The sequence below is a fragment of the Fulmarus glacialis genome, unplaced genomic scaffold (assembly GCF_000690835.1).
Source record: "Fulmarus glacialis isolate BGI_N327 unplaced genomic scaffold, ASM69083v1 scaffold40863, whole genome shotgun sequence".
Taxonomy (NCBI): Eukaryota; Metazoa; Chordata; class Aves; order Procellariiformes; family Procellariidae; genus Fulmarus; species Fulmarus glacialis.
Genome location: NW_009205553.1, coordinates 38,692 through 54,289, shown reverse-complemented (window position 1 = coordinate 54,289; position 15,598 = coordinate 38,692). Strand labels below are relative to the sequence as shown.

Below are 15,598 nucleotides of genomic sequence, written 5' to 3'. Positions count from 1 at the left end.
TGTGATTTACAACAGTTGGCTTGCTGTATTTGGGACAATAGTTACTTTGGTGTTACTAATAATTCTTGTTTTTTATCCATTTGTTAGATTGCTCCTGATCATGTACTTCCAGCTCCTGATGAAATCTACGTGTATAGTCCATTAGGAACTGCTTTTAAAGTTGACAGTTGCACAGATGGCTATGGTAAAAACTCCAGTATAGTGACAATGTATGTTAAGCACCTTGCCATATATTAGCCAGAAAATTGCATTATTATTGAATGTTCTATATTGTATGCATAACTATTGTAGCTAAGAGCATAGTATGAAATAAGAGCGCTTCTTAAATTATTCACTGGCTTTTTTCTTTTCTTCATAGATTTATGATATGGAATACAATGATGGGTACATCTATATTAAGTATCCCATGGGGAATAAAACAGGTAAAACTAAGAAAAATGTATGTGTATGAAAATGTTTTTGGCAACATGGCTTGCTCTTCATTTTTCTGTAGTGTTACTGATAAAGAAAGTAAACTGTGTTTCTCCCTCCTAACAGGCAGGCTTTACTTCTGGAATAATTCTCATCTTACTGATGGGCATTTTGACTCTTTATTGCTGCTACAGAGTTGTGAAATCACGGAAAATGATACGTAAGAAATACAAAGCTTCATTATGCAAATATTTCCATTAAGTGTGAAATACAGAAATCTAATAGATTCTTAGTTTGTCTGTATCTTTGCTGTACGTTAGACCTGACCTGCAAATAAAAGGTGTTCTTCCTTTGAATGTCTCCCTACTTTTGTAGTCTGGATCTAAGCTCTGTAGGCTAAATGTCTGTCTTCCCTTACTAGATTATCCTTCAGTTCCTTGGGACCTAATTATTATAGCCAAACCCAAACTCTTAGCAAGCAAGGTTTCAGGTGTTCACTTACTAAGCGCTTGGGGACTTAAAGAGTTAGAGGCTTCCCTTCTTCCCCATAGACACTACCCAGTTCTCTACATGTATTTCTGACGATGTTTCACAGTGGAACAGCATGGGCTGTAGCTGTATCCGCTTGCGTTCTATGTCTGTACTACCCTAATACTTGTGTGTTGGAAGCAATTTGTGGACAGTTGCCTCACTGACAGTGATTCTATTTAGAATGTACTTTTATTGTTCAAAATTCATATTGCAGCTCTTGTAGTTGGTGCTTTTATGTGTAAGCTAAGCCCTCACTTGCTCAAATAAAGGCAGTTAAGATGTCCGGTTTATGTGACAATTTATGTGACAATTCATTTCAGGGCATGAGGACTGGTTCATGGTCTGGCCTACTTTGCCATAACTGCTGCAAAAGGCTTTAGCTGCAAATGCACGGCTGCATTTTTGCCACCATGTCTTATTCCAGTGCTTCTGAAAGTACTCAGAGTAGTAGTATGGCCACAATAAAAGCCTCTTCTTCTTCAGGCTTTTTAGTCAAACACCTAACGAGTGTTACACTTTAAAGTTAACAGCAATCTTCTTAGCCCTTGGAAGCACTGTGAATTTGTCTCAGAATATTCTGAAACAAGAACACATCCAGTCATGAAGAGTTCTACTGACTCTAATACAACATTTTGTTTAGGTACGTTTCTGTTTTTTGTATCTTCTTCAGCTTTAATAGATACCTCAAACTGGGAATTCCCAGATGTTTGCAAGTATTACTTTGGATCCTTTGGTCAATGGTCAAGCCTCTTATTTTCTATGGTATCGCTTGTTGGAGCCATGGTTGTTTATTGGGTGCTTATGTCCAACTTTCTGTTCAACACAGGAAAGTTTATATACAGTAAGTATACATTTTAGGTTAACTTTTACAGCTGTCTTGTGGGAAGATCAAGACTTTCCTTTATACTGAAAAAGGATTGTCCATTTTACTTAATCTTGATTTTTGTTACTTTGCATGAAAAGTCAAGTGAGAATAAGTAACTGTGTGTGGAGTCATAGGCAGGGTCATGTAGTTTTGAAAGCCAGTTTCTCAATCTCTCCCTTAAAGTGTAGTTTTTAATGAAAGACAAAGTACCAATTATCTGATTTGCATGTCAGTAATGAGGCTTCTTGGTGTAGTTTAAACAACCCAAACCTGGTTGCTTGTTTCCACTTTGTATTTTCACTCCCCCCTTGTTTGCATGGGTGTAACTATTTGAACAGTCATATAACAGGCTAGGCTGTTGAAATGATCCAGGTTAATGAAAAAAATCTAGTTTCATTCTAGATTTCAGCAAACACACTTAGAGTGCTGCCATTTAGAAAGTTTCTGCAGGCGTCCCTGAAGGAACGATGAACTGTAGGGTAGTGAAAGAATGATTCTTAGACTGGCATTGCTGCAAAAGAAAACACACTGGTTATTTACACCCTTGTACGTGCACAGACACACAAGCTTTTGTGGATACAATCAATTAGGTATGTAGAGTTGTGGGAATAAATAATGGAATTGAGAGCTTTGAAAATCTGACTCATAGCGTTGAATAGCACAACTAAGATTTAAGAGTTTCTGTTTTGAAGGTAATTAACAAATCTCTGAGGCAAATAACAGCACAGACACTTATACCTCTTAAACAATGTTTAATTAGAGTTCCCACCATCCCTGAAGGACATACTTTACTTTACTGGTTAATGACTGGTATATTTTACAGCTGACCTAATTCATATGTTGTAAAGGCCATTTCATTTTAGACTTTGTTTTTTTTTAATAAGGTTGGCACTTCAATCCTAAATTATTCTAAACCAAGTAACTCCAATTCTAATAAGCAAACTTCAGAATGATCAAAACAGTTCCTTTTCTAGGAAGAAAGTCCTGCTTTTCCCTGAGATTCACATGTTATTTTATCACTTACCTGTATTTGTTAGGGTTCTTACTTAAGTTGTTTGCTCTGTGATAACTTTAATCACTGGATTCTTGTCCTAACTTTCATTGTGGCTACTTAATTACTAAGTTATAAAATGGGTAATAGGATGTAGGTTTGACACAATGGCATCTTCCAGCCATGCGTTTCTAAGATATTCTAAGCAGGCTACTGTATTTAATTCTAGTATATTCAGATGACTTTTTGAAAAATCTGCACGTGCAATTTAGGTGGGAACAAATTGATTTCCTAAGGAAGGATGGTCTAGAAATTAGTAGTACACGAAGAATGCAAGAACTGTAAGCCAAGTATGATATCCTGTCTTTCTTTTTTTTTTTTAACACAGTGTTCCATGCTTTTGTTCTGTTTTTGTTTTACGAAACAGAAATAAATCCACAAATGCAATTGCCAGTTGTAAAACACTTTCTAAGTACAGAGGAAACATAAGCTGGCTATCCGTCTATAACTAATTTTCAAGTGCTCTAATTCTGTAAGAGCTATGGATTCTTCTGATGGCTTCACACTAGGAACCTTTTTTTAAGTAGCAACACAAAACAGTGGTGAATGAGGAGGTGATGAGTGATTTTAATTAAATCTTCTGATTGTTGTATACACTGAGCTGATATCAGTAAGTATGAGAAACTGAATTGTGATTCAGGGTGTCATAAATCAAAATGAAGAAACAAAAAACAGTTTTCTTCCCACACGACTTTTTGCTTTCTTTATGAGAAACAAGCTGCTGTTAATTGCATTTAAGAAATCTGAGGCCTACTGCCCCAGTTGATTTTCTGTGTGCATAATACTCCCACATGCAGCAGAAGCAAATTTTAACCAGAGACATGGTAATTAAATTTCCAAGCTGATGGGCATTTTCTGTGTTTATATATACATAAATAAAAGGAAACTGCTATCCAGTACTCTCATACTGTTGAAGTTGCAGAAACTTGAAAATATCTGGTGTGGCAGAGCAGTAAAGTGGCACAGGGGTGTACTGGAAACAAAATACTACTGGAGATGACTGTAGACAGTGATTCCCTTCTTTAAAATATAACATGGAAAAAGCATCCCACAGAGTCTCTTCTGAAAAGAAAGATTAGAAAAATGAGTAGGGGAAGCTTTTTCCTTATAATACCATCTGGACTAAGGATATGGTTGCATGCACTTTTTTTCTGTCCCAAAAGAGGCTGGTTTTAAGATGCATCTCCTCGCTAACCTACTGTACAACACTGCAGACCAAGGAGCTGGGACAATTAAAGGTGTGCTGGGATAACAGGAATGAGCAGCTGGGAGGGGAGGCTTGGGAACTTCAGAAATGGACAGGGCTGCTGAGAAGAAAGTAGTGCGTGGGGGGGCTACTTTAAAACACTTCTGAAAGAAAGTTTTATAATATCCACTTGGGGTTGGGGGGAGTGCAAGCTGCTGTATCGCGCCTCTGATGTAATTTTCCAAAATATTTCCTTACTTAATTTTTATTGTCAGCAGATAAAAGCCTAATAGCAGGTTTACAATATTGATAGTAAGATTGTCTTCTTCTTTTTAGACTTTGTTCATGACATTAATGTAACAGATATTGTTCCTGGCACAAATGGAAGTAACAAAGGTAAGAAGCACTTATTAGTATTGTGTTTGCTGATTTGGAGGGGTTTAAAGGCAAATCATCATGTTTCCATGCCTACCCACATTCTAGTTATAAAGTGTATCTCATAAGTTCTAACTACCTGTTTTTAAAAAAAATGTAATTTTCTATGTGAGATTTGTACTTCCACAAATGGAAACAACACACAGACTTTCCACATACTTGGAAAGCTTAATAATTAATTTAAAAAAAAAAAAAAAAGAAGAAAGTAAGTGGGGGTGGGGATAAGGATTAAAAAGCAAATTACAAGTTTGTGTATACCCAGATAAACCATGAATGTTAGACCTCTTAACAGTAGTTGCACAATGAGGAATTGCCTCAGGGAATTTTAACTTTTGTATCCTAAAATTGAGGCACATCAGATCTGTTTACTGTTTAAAATCTTGGCTGGGGCATCTTTGCTCCTTACCACCTCTCCAGCAACATTATTATTTTAAAAAATGCTGTAAGAACAGCTTTAATGATGCTGAGCATAAAAAGAAACAAGTGTCAGGCTACATGAAGGTCCACTTGTCTTTTGTGGAGAGTCTGACATTTGCACAACTAAGAGGAGAAACTGCACTCAAGTATGAAGATAGGTCTATTGGGAGTTCTTAAGTAGGCAGAGTAAGGTAGAATGAAGGCAGAAACTAGGCATTCTGATCTTCCTGCCTGTATACAGTAACTGAACATGTAGTTCTTTGTTACGAAGCAGAAAATTTTCTCTATCCTGGGTGCTTATGGGAGTGGGAAAACATTTCAGTACCAGCCGGACTAGTTGCAGCCGTGTTTCTGGAGAGCAGCTGTTTGGAGTCAGGCAAAGGAGTTCAGAAATAATTCTGAAAACCAGTTGATTTGCATTTGGGCTAGTGTTGAATCCTGTTTCTCCTACAGCCCTTACAAGCAAGGGACCAATAGCTGCTGCAGTGCTCTTTCGCTCGTGCTCTCTCCTGCTTCTGCTGTTCCGTCCCATTCTTATGCAGCAGGGGGTGTTACTTGGAGACAAAGTAGACAACAATATTCCACAGCACCCTCCAGCAACTGGAAGATATAAAGCAGCTGCTTCACAAAATTAAGGGCTGCCAGATGCTCAAATGACTCTTGGCAGGGCATTCAGGGCTACCAAGGAGATCAGTAAGAAGAAAAGCATTTTTCAAGGTCTGTGAAACAATCCTCTTATAAGCAATGGAGAGAAAGCAAATGAGAAAACTGGAAGTAAAGTAATGTAGTGGTCTCTCAAGAGATTTGGCAGAATACTTTTTACACCTTTGCCTTTGTAACATGCAGCCAATGTGGGAGGGAGGCTATCAAGTATTGTGGGATGCCAAAATTTAAAATAAGACTATGACAACAATAATAAGATGGGTTCATATTTCAACACATAGCTTTGTAGGCATGTGTTAGAAAGAAATGCTGATATTAACAAAAATCAAATAAACACATTTTTATCAAGGAATCTTTTTGTTTGATTGGTTTTGTTCCAGTCACTTGTTCAGGTGCTGCCATTGGTCAGCCACCATGTAACAGGAGTGTGATGTTCTCTTTTGGCAGCGTTATGGGTCCATATCTTAAATTGCTTCTGTTGTGTTGTCTAGCAGTGATGCACTTGCACCTGGCGTGGCACCAAGATGACAGGGTGTTTTGTTTGGTGCATGAGTTTTAGACCTGCCAATTGTTACAGTAGCTTGCTTGTCATCCGTAGTTTGTGTGTACCCAGAGCAACAAACAGTAATACAGCCTCTTCTGTACACAGATGCACTTGCATCTTGGTTCATGTGATCTTACTGAAGTGTGTAGGGACAGATTACAATGCTAAATAGCAGCCAGATGCAGAGGTGTGTTACTATGACTTGGTTCCAGCAGGTGCATGTAGGCACTGAACACAGCTAGTTACAAGTATGTGACCTTGAAGGCTGATCATATGCCACAGCTCAGGCTTCAGACAAATTAGCATCTTTGTTGTGCTCAGCTGAAAGAACCGTAGCACTTGTCAGCTTAGAGTGCAAGGTGCCTAGCAGTGAAATCTTAGTGCTGAACTCCTGATAAAAAAACAAATAGAAGTTAGGAGCTGAGTTGTCAAACATTGCTTTTGAGTGGTCCTTTTCGCCAAAGGTAAAATGCTCTCCAGAAATTATGGGATCTTGGCTGTGAAGATTCTGTGCAAGTAAAACCTTTTTCATCTGGGAATATTTTTCTTTTTCTTTCTTCCAGTCATTTGTCCAAGTGCTACTAGCAGTCACCCACCACAGAATAGGAGCATGATGTTCTCTTCTGGCAACAATACCGGTTTTGAACTCTTCGAGGAGTGGTGGAACAAATCACAAACAGTACCATTTTACCTGATTGCTGTTCTTTTACCCCTGCTAAATCTGAAGTCTCCATCCTTCTTTGCAAAGTTTAATGTCTTAGGTAGGTAACAAATACTATTAAAGCATTGGTTCATTGTGGCGAAAATGTATAGAAAACAGAGAAAGCTATTCCAATGAGAAGAATCATAGAATAGAATCACAGAATCATTTAGGTTGGAAAAGCCCCTTAAGATCATAAAGTCCAACCATAAACCTAACACTGCCAAGTCCACCACTAAACCATGTCCCTAAGCGCCACATCTACACGTCTTTTAAATACCTCCAGGGATAGTGGCTCAACCACTTCCCTGGGCAGCCTGGTCCGATGCTTGACAACCCTTTCAATGAAGAAATTTTTCCTAATATCCAATCTAAACTTCCCCTGGTGCAACCTGAGGCCATTTCCTCTTGTCCTATCACTTGTTACTTGGAAAAAGAGACCAACACCCGCCTTGCTACAACCTCTTGTCAGGTAGTTATAGAGAGCAATAAGGTCTCCCCTCAGCCTCCTCTTCTCCAGACTAAACAACCCCAGTTCCCTCAGCTGCTCCTCTTAAGACTTGTTCTCTAGACCCTTCACCAGCTTCGTTGCCCTTCTCTGGACACGCTCCAGCACCTCAGTGTCCTTCTTGTAGTGAGGGGCCCAAAACTGAACACAGGATTCGAGGTGCAGCCTCACCAGGGCCGAGTACAAGGGGATGATCAGTCCTCTAGTCCTGCTGGCCACACTATTTCTGATACAAGCCAGGATGCCGTTGGCCTTCTTGGCCACCTGGGCACACTGCCGGCTCATGTTCAGCTGGCTGTCAGCCAGCACCCCCAGGTCCTTTCCCTCTGGGCAGCTTTACAGCCACTCTTCCAATAGCTTGCTAGCAGCTGCTATGCCTCAGAGTGGTTTGTTGGTTTGTTAATCGCCCACAGACTTTCTACCCTGCTTTGCTTGAATCTTACAGTTAATAGGGAGTTAATTTTTTTTCCTTTGCTCCCTTGATAATCCTGTAAAACAAGTTCCACTATATTTACAACAGATTTTCCCAAATGGTGGTACATATACTACTATGCAGCATTTGATGCATATTACCTTGGCACAAACAGCCAGGCATACCCTTCCTCATCTGGTAAACGTTTTGACACAGGCAGTTACTTGCAAAGATTAATTGCTTCTGACCTGAAGTAATTTGCTACCAATCAGTTGTTTAATTAATCACAACATCAGTCAATCAGTGTAACCTGCTGCTGTGCTTTGCCCCAGCTCCCAATATCCTGGTCTATTCTGTGCTACAAGGACAAAAATTGTGATGCCTCCTTGTTTCCATGTCTTGAGATAGAAGACCAAGGCAGGTGGGATTGGTAAAGTGGATAAAGTGTGTGGATGATTGGTGGGGTTGGTCCCAGTTTATGCAGTAGGAGAGGCGTGAGGGCATAGCATTGAAGCCCATGGTGAAGAGAAAGGGAAAAGGAGATGGGAGTCCCAGAATGGGTTGAAAAAGATGGAGATGTATTGTAAAGGAGATAGAGGACAGGGAAATTTGTTTGTTCCCTGTTCCAATGTGACACTTAATTAGAGCTTGGATCTGCTGTTGCTGGAAGCACTAAATGAAAATACAGCACAGGAACTTGGCTAAGTGATAGTGCTTCTGTGTAAAAAGTAAGGTTTTTACGTAGAGTAGATACAACATTAGGGAAAAGAAAATATTTTATCAAGTGAGATCTAGCCATAACTGTATCTATTCTTAAAATAAGCAGATTATTGTGGGCAACTATTTTTTTTATTTGAGAACCTGAATACTAAAATATGAAATTTCTCATAACTTCAGTAGATTATTATATAATTCAGAAGCTCTTCAAAGTTGCCTTAATTTTTGTAAACCTTGAAGTTTATAGGACAAGAAAAAATGGAAAGCAATTTTTGAGATGCTGAAATGAATCTTAATAGAGCACTTTTAGTTATCTTTACACCTACAGAAACCTAAATCATTAGGAAACTCCAGAATATTTTAGCTGTTAAGCTGATCCTCAAGTACAGAACCTTTTATCTTCCTAATTCCTTGACTATGCTCTGTGTATTCAAATGATAATTTCTTCAATTTATTTTTTAACCTTGGAGATATTGCTGGAATGAAATGATGTCTTATCTGAATCTGTATTCTAAACTGTAAAAATGCTGTTTATTTGTGTATATTTACTTATAGCCTGTCTCTGGTGACAGTATTATTGGCCAGGAGGTTGCATCGCAGTAGCCTTAATTACTGTTACACAGTTTCCTTCAATTTTTAGGTAGTTATTATTTTGCCCTTATCTCTTTCAAATGGCAGGAGCCAAGATGATATGCTTTCCATCCCACATGCAGACACAGCATGGCATTTATACCCATCTGTGATCTTATCTGTAGTCCTCTAGATGTGCAGAGTATTGCTGGATACCTCTGAACTAATGAGGTGGAATGCAAATCCGGTGTTATGATCAAGGTTATCCAAGGTTATGATCAAGACAAGGTTTAAATCAGTAGCGATCAAATATCATTATCAGCTTCTAGCTCCCAGTGTGAAATTCACAACTGCAGTAAACATTCATATCTCATTGGGCCATTTTGGTTCAAAAAGTCAATGACTGAATGGATGTTGTAATAGCTGCAGTACTGTGGCTCACTTTGTCTCATGTTAGATTAAAATCCTGACAGCTGAAGCTGGAACCGATCTGTTACTTCCTAGAGACCTCCCTACCTGTCCAGCACCAGGGATAACAGGGTACTTCATCCACTGTCAGTAGTGCAGCACCCAGAGAACATTAAACATGCTGAAAGCTTGCATTGGGTGCAAGTACGTTATTCTTTCTCTCTGACCTGTGAAAGAAATAAAGAAAAAGAAAATTTAGACCTAGCCTGTATTTTTAGGAATGAATACCAACCCTAAGCGTTTGGGCTACTGGTAACTAGTTGGATGGAGCAAGAATAAAACACAGCACAAACACTTTCTGCTGCCTCATGGTGTTTGTTTGGCTCTTGTCTTTCCTAGGTACAGTTTCAGTTGTCTACTTAGTTTTTCTGGTTACTGTAAAGGCTGCTCGTCTGGGAATCCACTTAGAATACAACTGGTTTACAGAGAATGATTTTTTTGTACCAGGTAAGATAGTTCAAATGCAGTAATGAAGCATATATATGATGGGATTAAGATTTTTTAAAAGTAATTCATGAATGACTTTCTCATCTACCTTTTAAAACCTCTGTGACATACGTGAAGTGAGGAAATGCTGTCTGATGTTGCATGTAGAGCCTCAGGAAGGATCTGTTGTGACAAAGTGACAAGGAATCCCTTTCCCAGTGATGTTCCTTAATTAGGAGACAGTATCAACTCTGTGGAGGAGGAGTGCTCAGGGGTATCTCCAATATTTATCATGTGTCAGGGAACTTGCCATAGTCTTGTTTCACCTATATTATAGTTCTAGTTCTAGCTGCACCATTGTCAGATTATGCCTATTTCAGTAGCTATTCTCAGTTAAAAATGACAAACTGTAGACAGACTGACTGGTAAAGGTGCTGTACACACTGTCTTGCTTAAATGAAAGATCTCATTCACCATGATTTACGAGTATGATTTTCCTGTACTTCCCATTCTATTTCAGGTTTTAGTCCATAATCTTATCTCTTCTCTTTTAAACACCTGTTAGCTCTCCAGTATATTTCTTCTCTTTCTTGAATGTTGTTTTGGTGGCTGTTTGTTCTTTCCAAATTACTGTTGCAAATTACTGTGTGAGATGTCACAGTCATAAACGGTGGTATTGCATGAACAGATAGTCTAAAGAGATCAGTTTCTTGTTTTAGGAGGCTTTGAATGAGAGATTTAGGGTTAGGTCTTAGCTGCTTTTTCCCCATCCTTTACAACCAGTAAAATTGTGTGACCAGTTAGCTCCAAGGGGCTATGTCCTGTACTGTTGAACTGTATCACTCCTTCTGTTCTTAGAAACAAGAGTATTTTGTCCTCCTTTAAAAGTTACTTATTTACTTAAGGCAAAATTCAGATATATGCAGCTTCTTAGGGTTTCTTTTGTGAGTTTGTGGATTTCTAGTTTCCCAGTCACAATAAGCACTGTACTAACAGTTTTACACATGGGTTGCAAACTATTGTTAGGTCCAATAATGTAGAATTGCAGACAAAAACAAGGATAACTTAAAACATTAGTATGGGTTTTGAATTACTGTAGCAAGATAGAGATCAAAAAATGAAACACCAGAGTTGTTCTGTGTTTCTAATAAAATCTGATCTAATTTGTGGAATCATGGTGATGCACTGTGGCAACAAGAGTAACAACTCAGTGAGTAAATTACAGATAGTTCAGTAAAGTTACTGATATGAAATTCAACTGATTTAAGTGTGTTCACATCACAGTTGCAGTGGTCTTGCAGCTACTTATTCTTTGTCGTCTTCTACCACTCCCTTTGGGTCGATTCAGCTCTCTGGTTGAACTGAAATTAATCTGGCACAATAATAAGCAGAGTGAACAACTTAGCTGGTATATTCCATGTACGTTTGGCAAAGAGGTCTGCTCAAAATGCAGAATTCCCCTTCTCCACCCCCCAGCCCCTAGCTATCATCAAATCTGTTCATTTTTCCATAACTGCTGAAGGTCATTCCTTCTTCATCTCAGCCAGGCATTCAGAACCCAATTTCAGGATTTGAATGACAAGAAGCAAGTGAAAGGCTATGTAAAACAGTTTCTTCAGCTTGGTCATGTCACCAAGAAAAAAAAAAATTGCCCTTTCTGGCTGAGTCTTCAAACCCAGGCAATTTTTGCTGAATATGACTGTGTGCAAGACCAAAGCAGATGCTTTGAGGATAAACTGGATTATCATTGTAATTCCCTAAGAGTCCTCCTGACTACTGCAGCATAAGTACAAATTTACAGATGGATGTAGGTAGTTCTGAAACAGTGCTATCTATGCTATCTATTTTTCTCCATCACTACATTTATTTTTAGGCACAATTTTTAGACTAACAAACTACTTTTGCCTCCAGTATAAAATTTTGGATTTCAAAGCATTAGATGATTAGCATCTGCGTTAATGACCTAATTTGTTTTGTATGGCATTATTCTTAATGCTATCTGTAAGTAGAAATGATATTCAAGCATGTGCTGCTCAGTCAGTAGATAGACCACAATGTCTGGTCTTGCTCCCATGTGAGCATGGAAACATGGTTTTAACCTGAACTGCCCCAGCTGACAGTCATCAAATGCTCACATGCCTCGTATCTACAGGCTCTTCCTGAGAGTGCAGGAGAAAATTAGGAGTGCAGCTCGAACTATGGTTCACTAGCAAACCCATGTAAAGTGGAAACCAGCCTAAGTCTAAGAAACCAGGTTTTAAGCATCTTGAAGTTCAAGTCCAAGATCTATTAAGCAGTCCTAGTGTAAAATAAGTTATAGCACAACATGTGTGCTGTGGGTCACTAAGAAGTGGAGCACCCAGAAGTTTGGTTATTTTGTCAATCTGACTAGTACTGCTAGTACTAGACAAAACATGTAGCTAATGCATACAAATCCAGCTACTACTGATATTTGTAGTGATGGGGGAAATGCAGTGCTAAAAGAGATTCTGAACCTGTCAGTTTGATTTTTATTATTGAGATTAAAGTAGTGGATGGAAAACAAGCCCAAAAGTCACTTGCATTCTCAATTCTATCAGTAGCGCATCATGCTAGTTAGGTATTGAAGATACAGTGAATCCAGCCCTAGGGAAGGCATATTCTCTCAACCTGGATGAGCCCTTCATTAATTGCCTAGGGTGTGTTTACCTTGCTGACTTCATAGCACTTTAGAGAAATCTGGTTTGAATATATTTGCATGGAGCTCTCTGTGGTTTGATCTGTAAGGGTTTGTGAGCCTCTGATGAATGTTTTGCTATATTGCTGGATGCTTTCCAGAAGCTGAGCTAGCTTAGGGATCTCTAATTGCTGTTAACACTCTAAAGAGTACATATATCCCTACATAATACCAACAAAGATGGTGCTTTAATGGTGTTACACATTGGTGAATTCCTAGACCAGTTGCAGCGCTTCCAGAAACACAATCATGTGAACCTAATCCTTCAAGTATTAAAAGAAGCGCAGCAATGCTATTCTCATGGCGCAAAAAAATAAATAAAATTTTCATAGGTGCTGTAAGGTGTATGATAAGACAGGAAGTTGCTCTGCTTTTCTTTATGGCCTGGTTTGTAAGAGAACCTCTTAAACATCTACAGAAGTCATTTTTCCTCTGGTAGCATAAGTGAATTCTTATCAGCAAAAGATGCTCACAGAGTAAATGATTCCTTCCCCCCCATGTCCCTGTTCAGGGACCAACAGATATACAGCCTGACTGCAATCAGTTCATGCCTCAAAAATGCTTTCCAGTTAAACTGTTGAGAAGCAGAAAAACTTGTATGTGTAAATCCTAGATTATCCTAATAATCTTTGATGGTTGGGGTCTCTCCAGAAACTTTGCTGGAGAGTGTGTTATATAACAGCCACTGTCTTCATGCATTTTATACTTCCTGATTAAATATCTGCGTTGGCTATAGTCAAAAATAAGATAGATTGTCCCATTTCAACGTGGAGGTTCATGTTCCTGCCAGTAGACTCCACAGCACTGTATGTCCTCTGCATTTTGGCATTGTTTGTTTCAAAGAAGTAAGTTACTATAAACACTTTTTTTCCTCCCTTAGAGTTTAGAATTCTGTTCCCTCAGCTCACAGGGGTTCTGACACTTGCCTTCTTCATCCACAATTGTGTCATCACGCTTCTTCAAAATAACAGGAATCAAGAAAACAACGTAAGTAATTTCACAAGACTGTGCTGATTTGTATCTAGATTGCCAGATGACACTAATTTTTTTCTGTCTGCTTCTCTTGAAATTGATCGAGGGACTGTAATAGCTTCAGAAAATGTAACTTGCTCTTGTGATCCGATAAGAAACCAGTTATACGTACTTTTCACTGGCTACCAATGAGTAACAGATGCATTACAAATTTATGCAAATGAAAGCCTTGAGGAGTGTCCCAGACTTATTTGTGGTCAGGCTGGTATTAAATGGCCAAATTACACATAAGAGGCAGAAGGCTTGACAATGTTGTAAGACTCTAGAAAAACCTGACCAATTCTAGAATGAAAAGTGTTGGAGAATATTGGGCACGGGACTGATTGTAGCAGAGTCCTGAGCAATAATGTTGGGGTCTAGATAATATCTTTTCTCAGAGTTGCTTCAGTAGTTTTGCGTCACAGTCCAAGCCAAGGTCCATAGGGAAACATGATCCTATTTAGGAAATCCTCAAAGCTAAAGCCTGGATTGGGAGTCTTTGTGATATGTAGCCTTTGGACTGGTCCTTTGCCCTTGAAAAAGTTAGCTACTGCTCATCCAGATAGAACCGCATTCTTTCTTAATATCTTCCCATTATAAAATACAAAATGGAGTAAACATGATACAGAGTTAGAATCCTAGAGTATGTTTTTACTGTAATTATTTTTATTATTTAATTTTTTTCCTCCCTACTTCCCAGGATTCTTGTCCAGCTTCATTAAAATCTTAGCTGTAAAGGTAACTACAATAACATACAAAGTTTTTAAAATATTAGCTGTATGAAAAACGGGCATAGAATCACAGAATCCCGGAATGGTTGAGGTTAGAAGGGACCTCTGGATGTCATCTTGTACAACTCCCCTGCTTAAGCAAGGCCACCTAGAGCCAGTTGCCTACACAACACATCAGATAAAATATATCTGATTTGATTATTCAGAAGTGAAGTGCAGATTATGTGCCAATGCAGTGAGATGACCTTTTGCTTTAGTAATCTGTATAGTTACTTTTTTGTCCCCATGAACCAAGGCCAGCTTGTGAGTCACCACCTCTGCAAATTCTCCTCCAGGAAAGCTTCTTGGTGTATATGGGCATTTTTGAAAACAGTTTAACAACTAAAGAGAGAGTTAGTGGAGTTCTGGAGAAAGAAAACTAACTAAGTTTTTCCTCAGTTTTCTTAAGAAAATCTTACAATGTGGAAAAGGGCAAGATTTCTCTTTCTCTTTAGCTGTGGCTTTCGAATTCTAAAGGCATGGTCACTCCAGCAGTCAGCTTTGTATGCAGAAGAGGCCTAATGCCTCCATGCCACCTTCAAGACTTTTCCTGTGGCTTTTCCCCCCTCCATTTACATCGGAGCAAGCAATCAGCTGCAAAGAGCAGCACCTGGAATCTTCTCCAGCTTGCTTTTCCTGTGTTAAGGAGGAAGAAACTGCTGCCTCATTTGAATCAGCTTTTCTGAATGCCCTCCCTGGAGCTAAAGTTGAATTTCCAAGTCAGCCCTAGCATGGATCCCAAGCCCTTGACAAGACTCAGGCATTCCAGAAGAGTGTTTAAATTGTGTGGAAAGAGCACCTTTAAGTATGGCAGCAACGGTTTGTAATGGGAAACCAAATCTATGCGTAGTTCTTCTAGGAGTTTTATTTGGCTAGAAATTTCCTTCCCTGTTTGTAGCTGTACAGGAGCCTTTCACCTAGGACTCAAAGTGCTTTGCAAATGTTAATGAAGCACTCTTCAAGAGCTAACTGTTTTGTGATTATTTCACTAAGCTGCTGGACTAAGTGCGACGTTTACATATGTATAGGGGTCTCAAGTTCTGTCACGGTGTTGCAGGTATTTTTTTCCTATGTATTTACATCAACAAGATGCTTTCTTATATCAGTATCTCATGGGGAGTCAGGTAGTCGAATGGAGACTCCACTGATCTATGGACCTGTTAACATGTCACTTCCATCAGAGTTCTGTAAAAAGGC

General features: G+C 38.9%; 1 protein-coding gene across 1 annotated transcript in view; it reads left to right on the top strand.

Moving 5' to 3' along the window:
- SLC38A9 (solute carrier family 38, member 9) overlaps window positions 1–15,598 on the top strand; it is a 41,205-nt gene that overhangs the window by 9,535 nt on the left and 16,072 nt on the right. Inside the window, 8 exon segments of the mRNA XM_009575425.1 lie at window positions 88–209; window positions 359–422; window positions 538–631; window positions 1,613–1,783; window positions 4,381–4,440; window positions 6,667–6,864; window positions 9,818–9,925; window positions 13,501–13,607. Coding sequence (XP_009573720.1) covers window positions 88–209; window positions 359–422; window positions 538–631; window positions 1,613–1,783; window positions 4,381–4,440; window positions 6,667–6,864; window positions 9,818–9,925; window positions 13,501–13,607 — 924 coding nt within the window.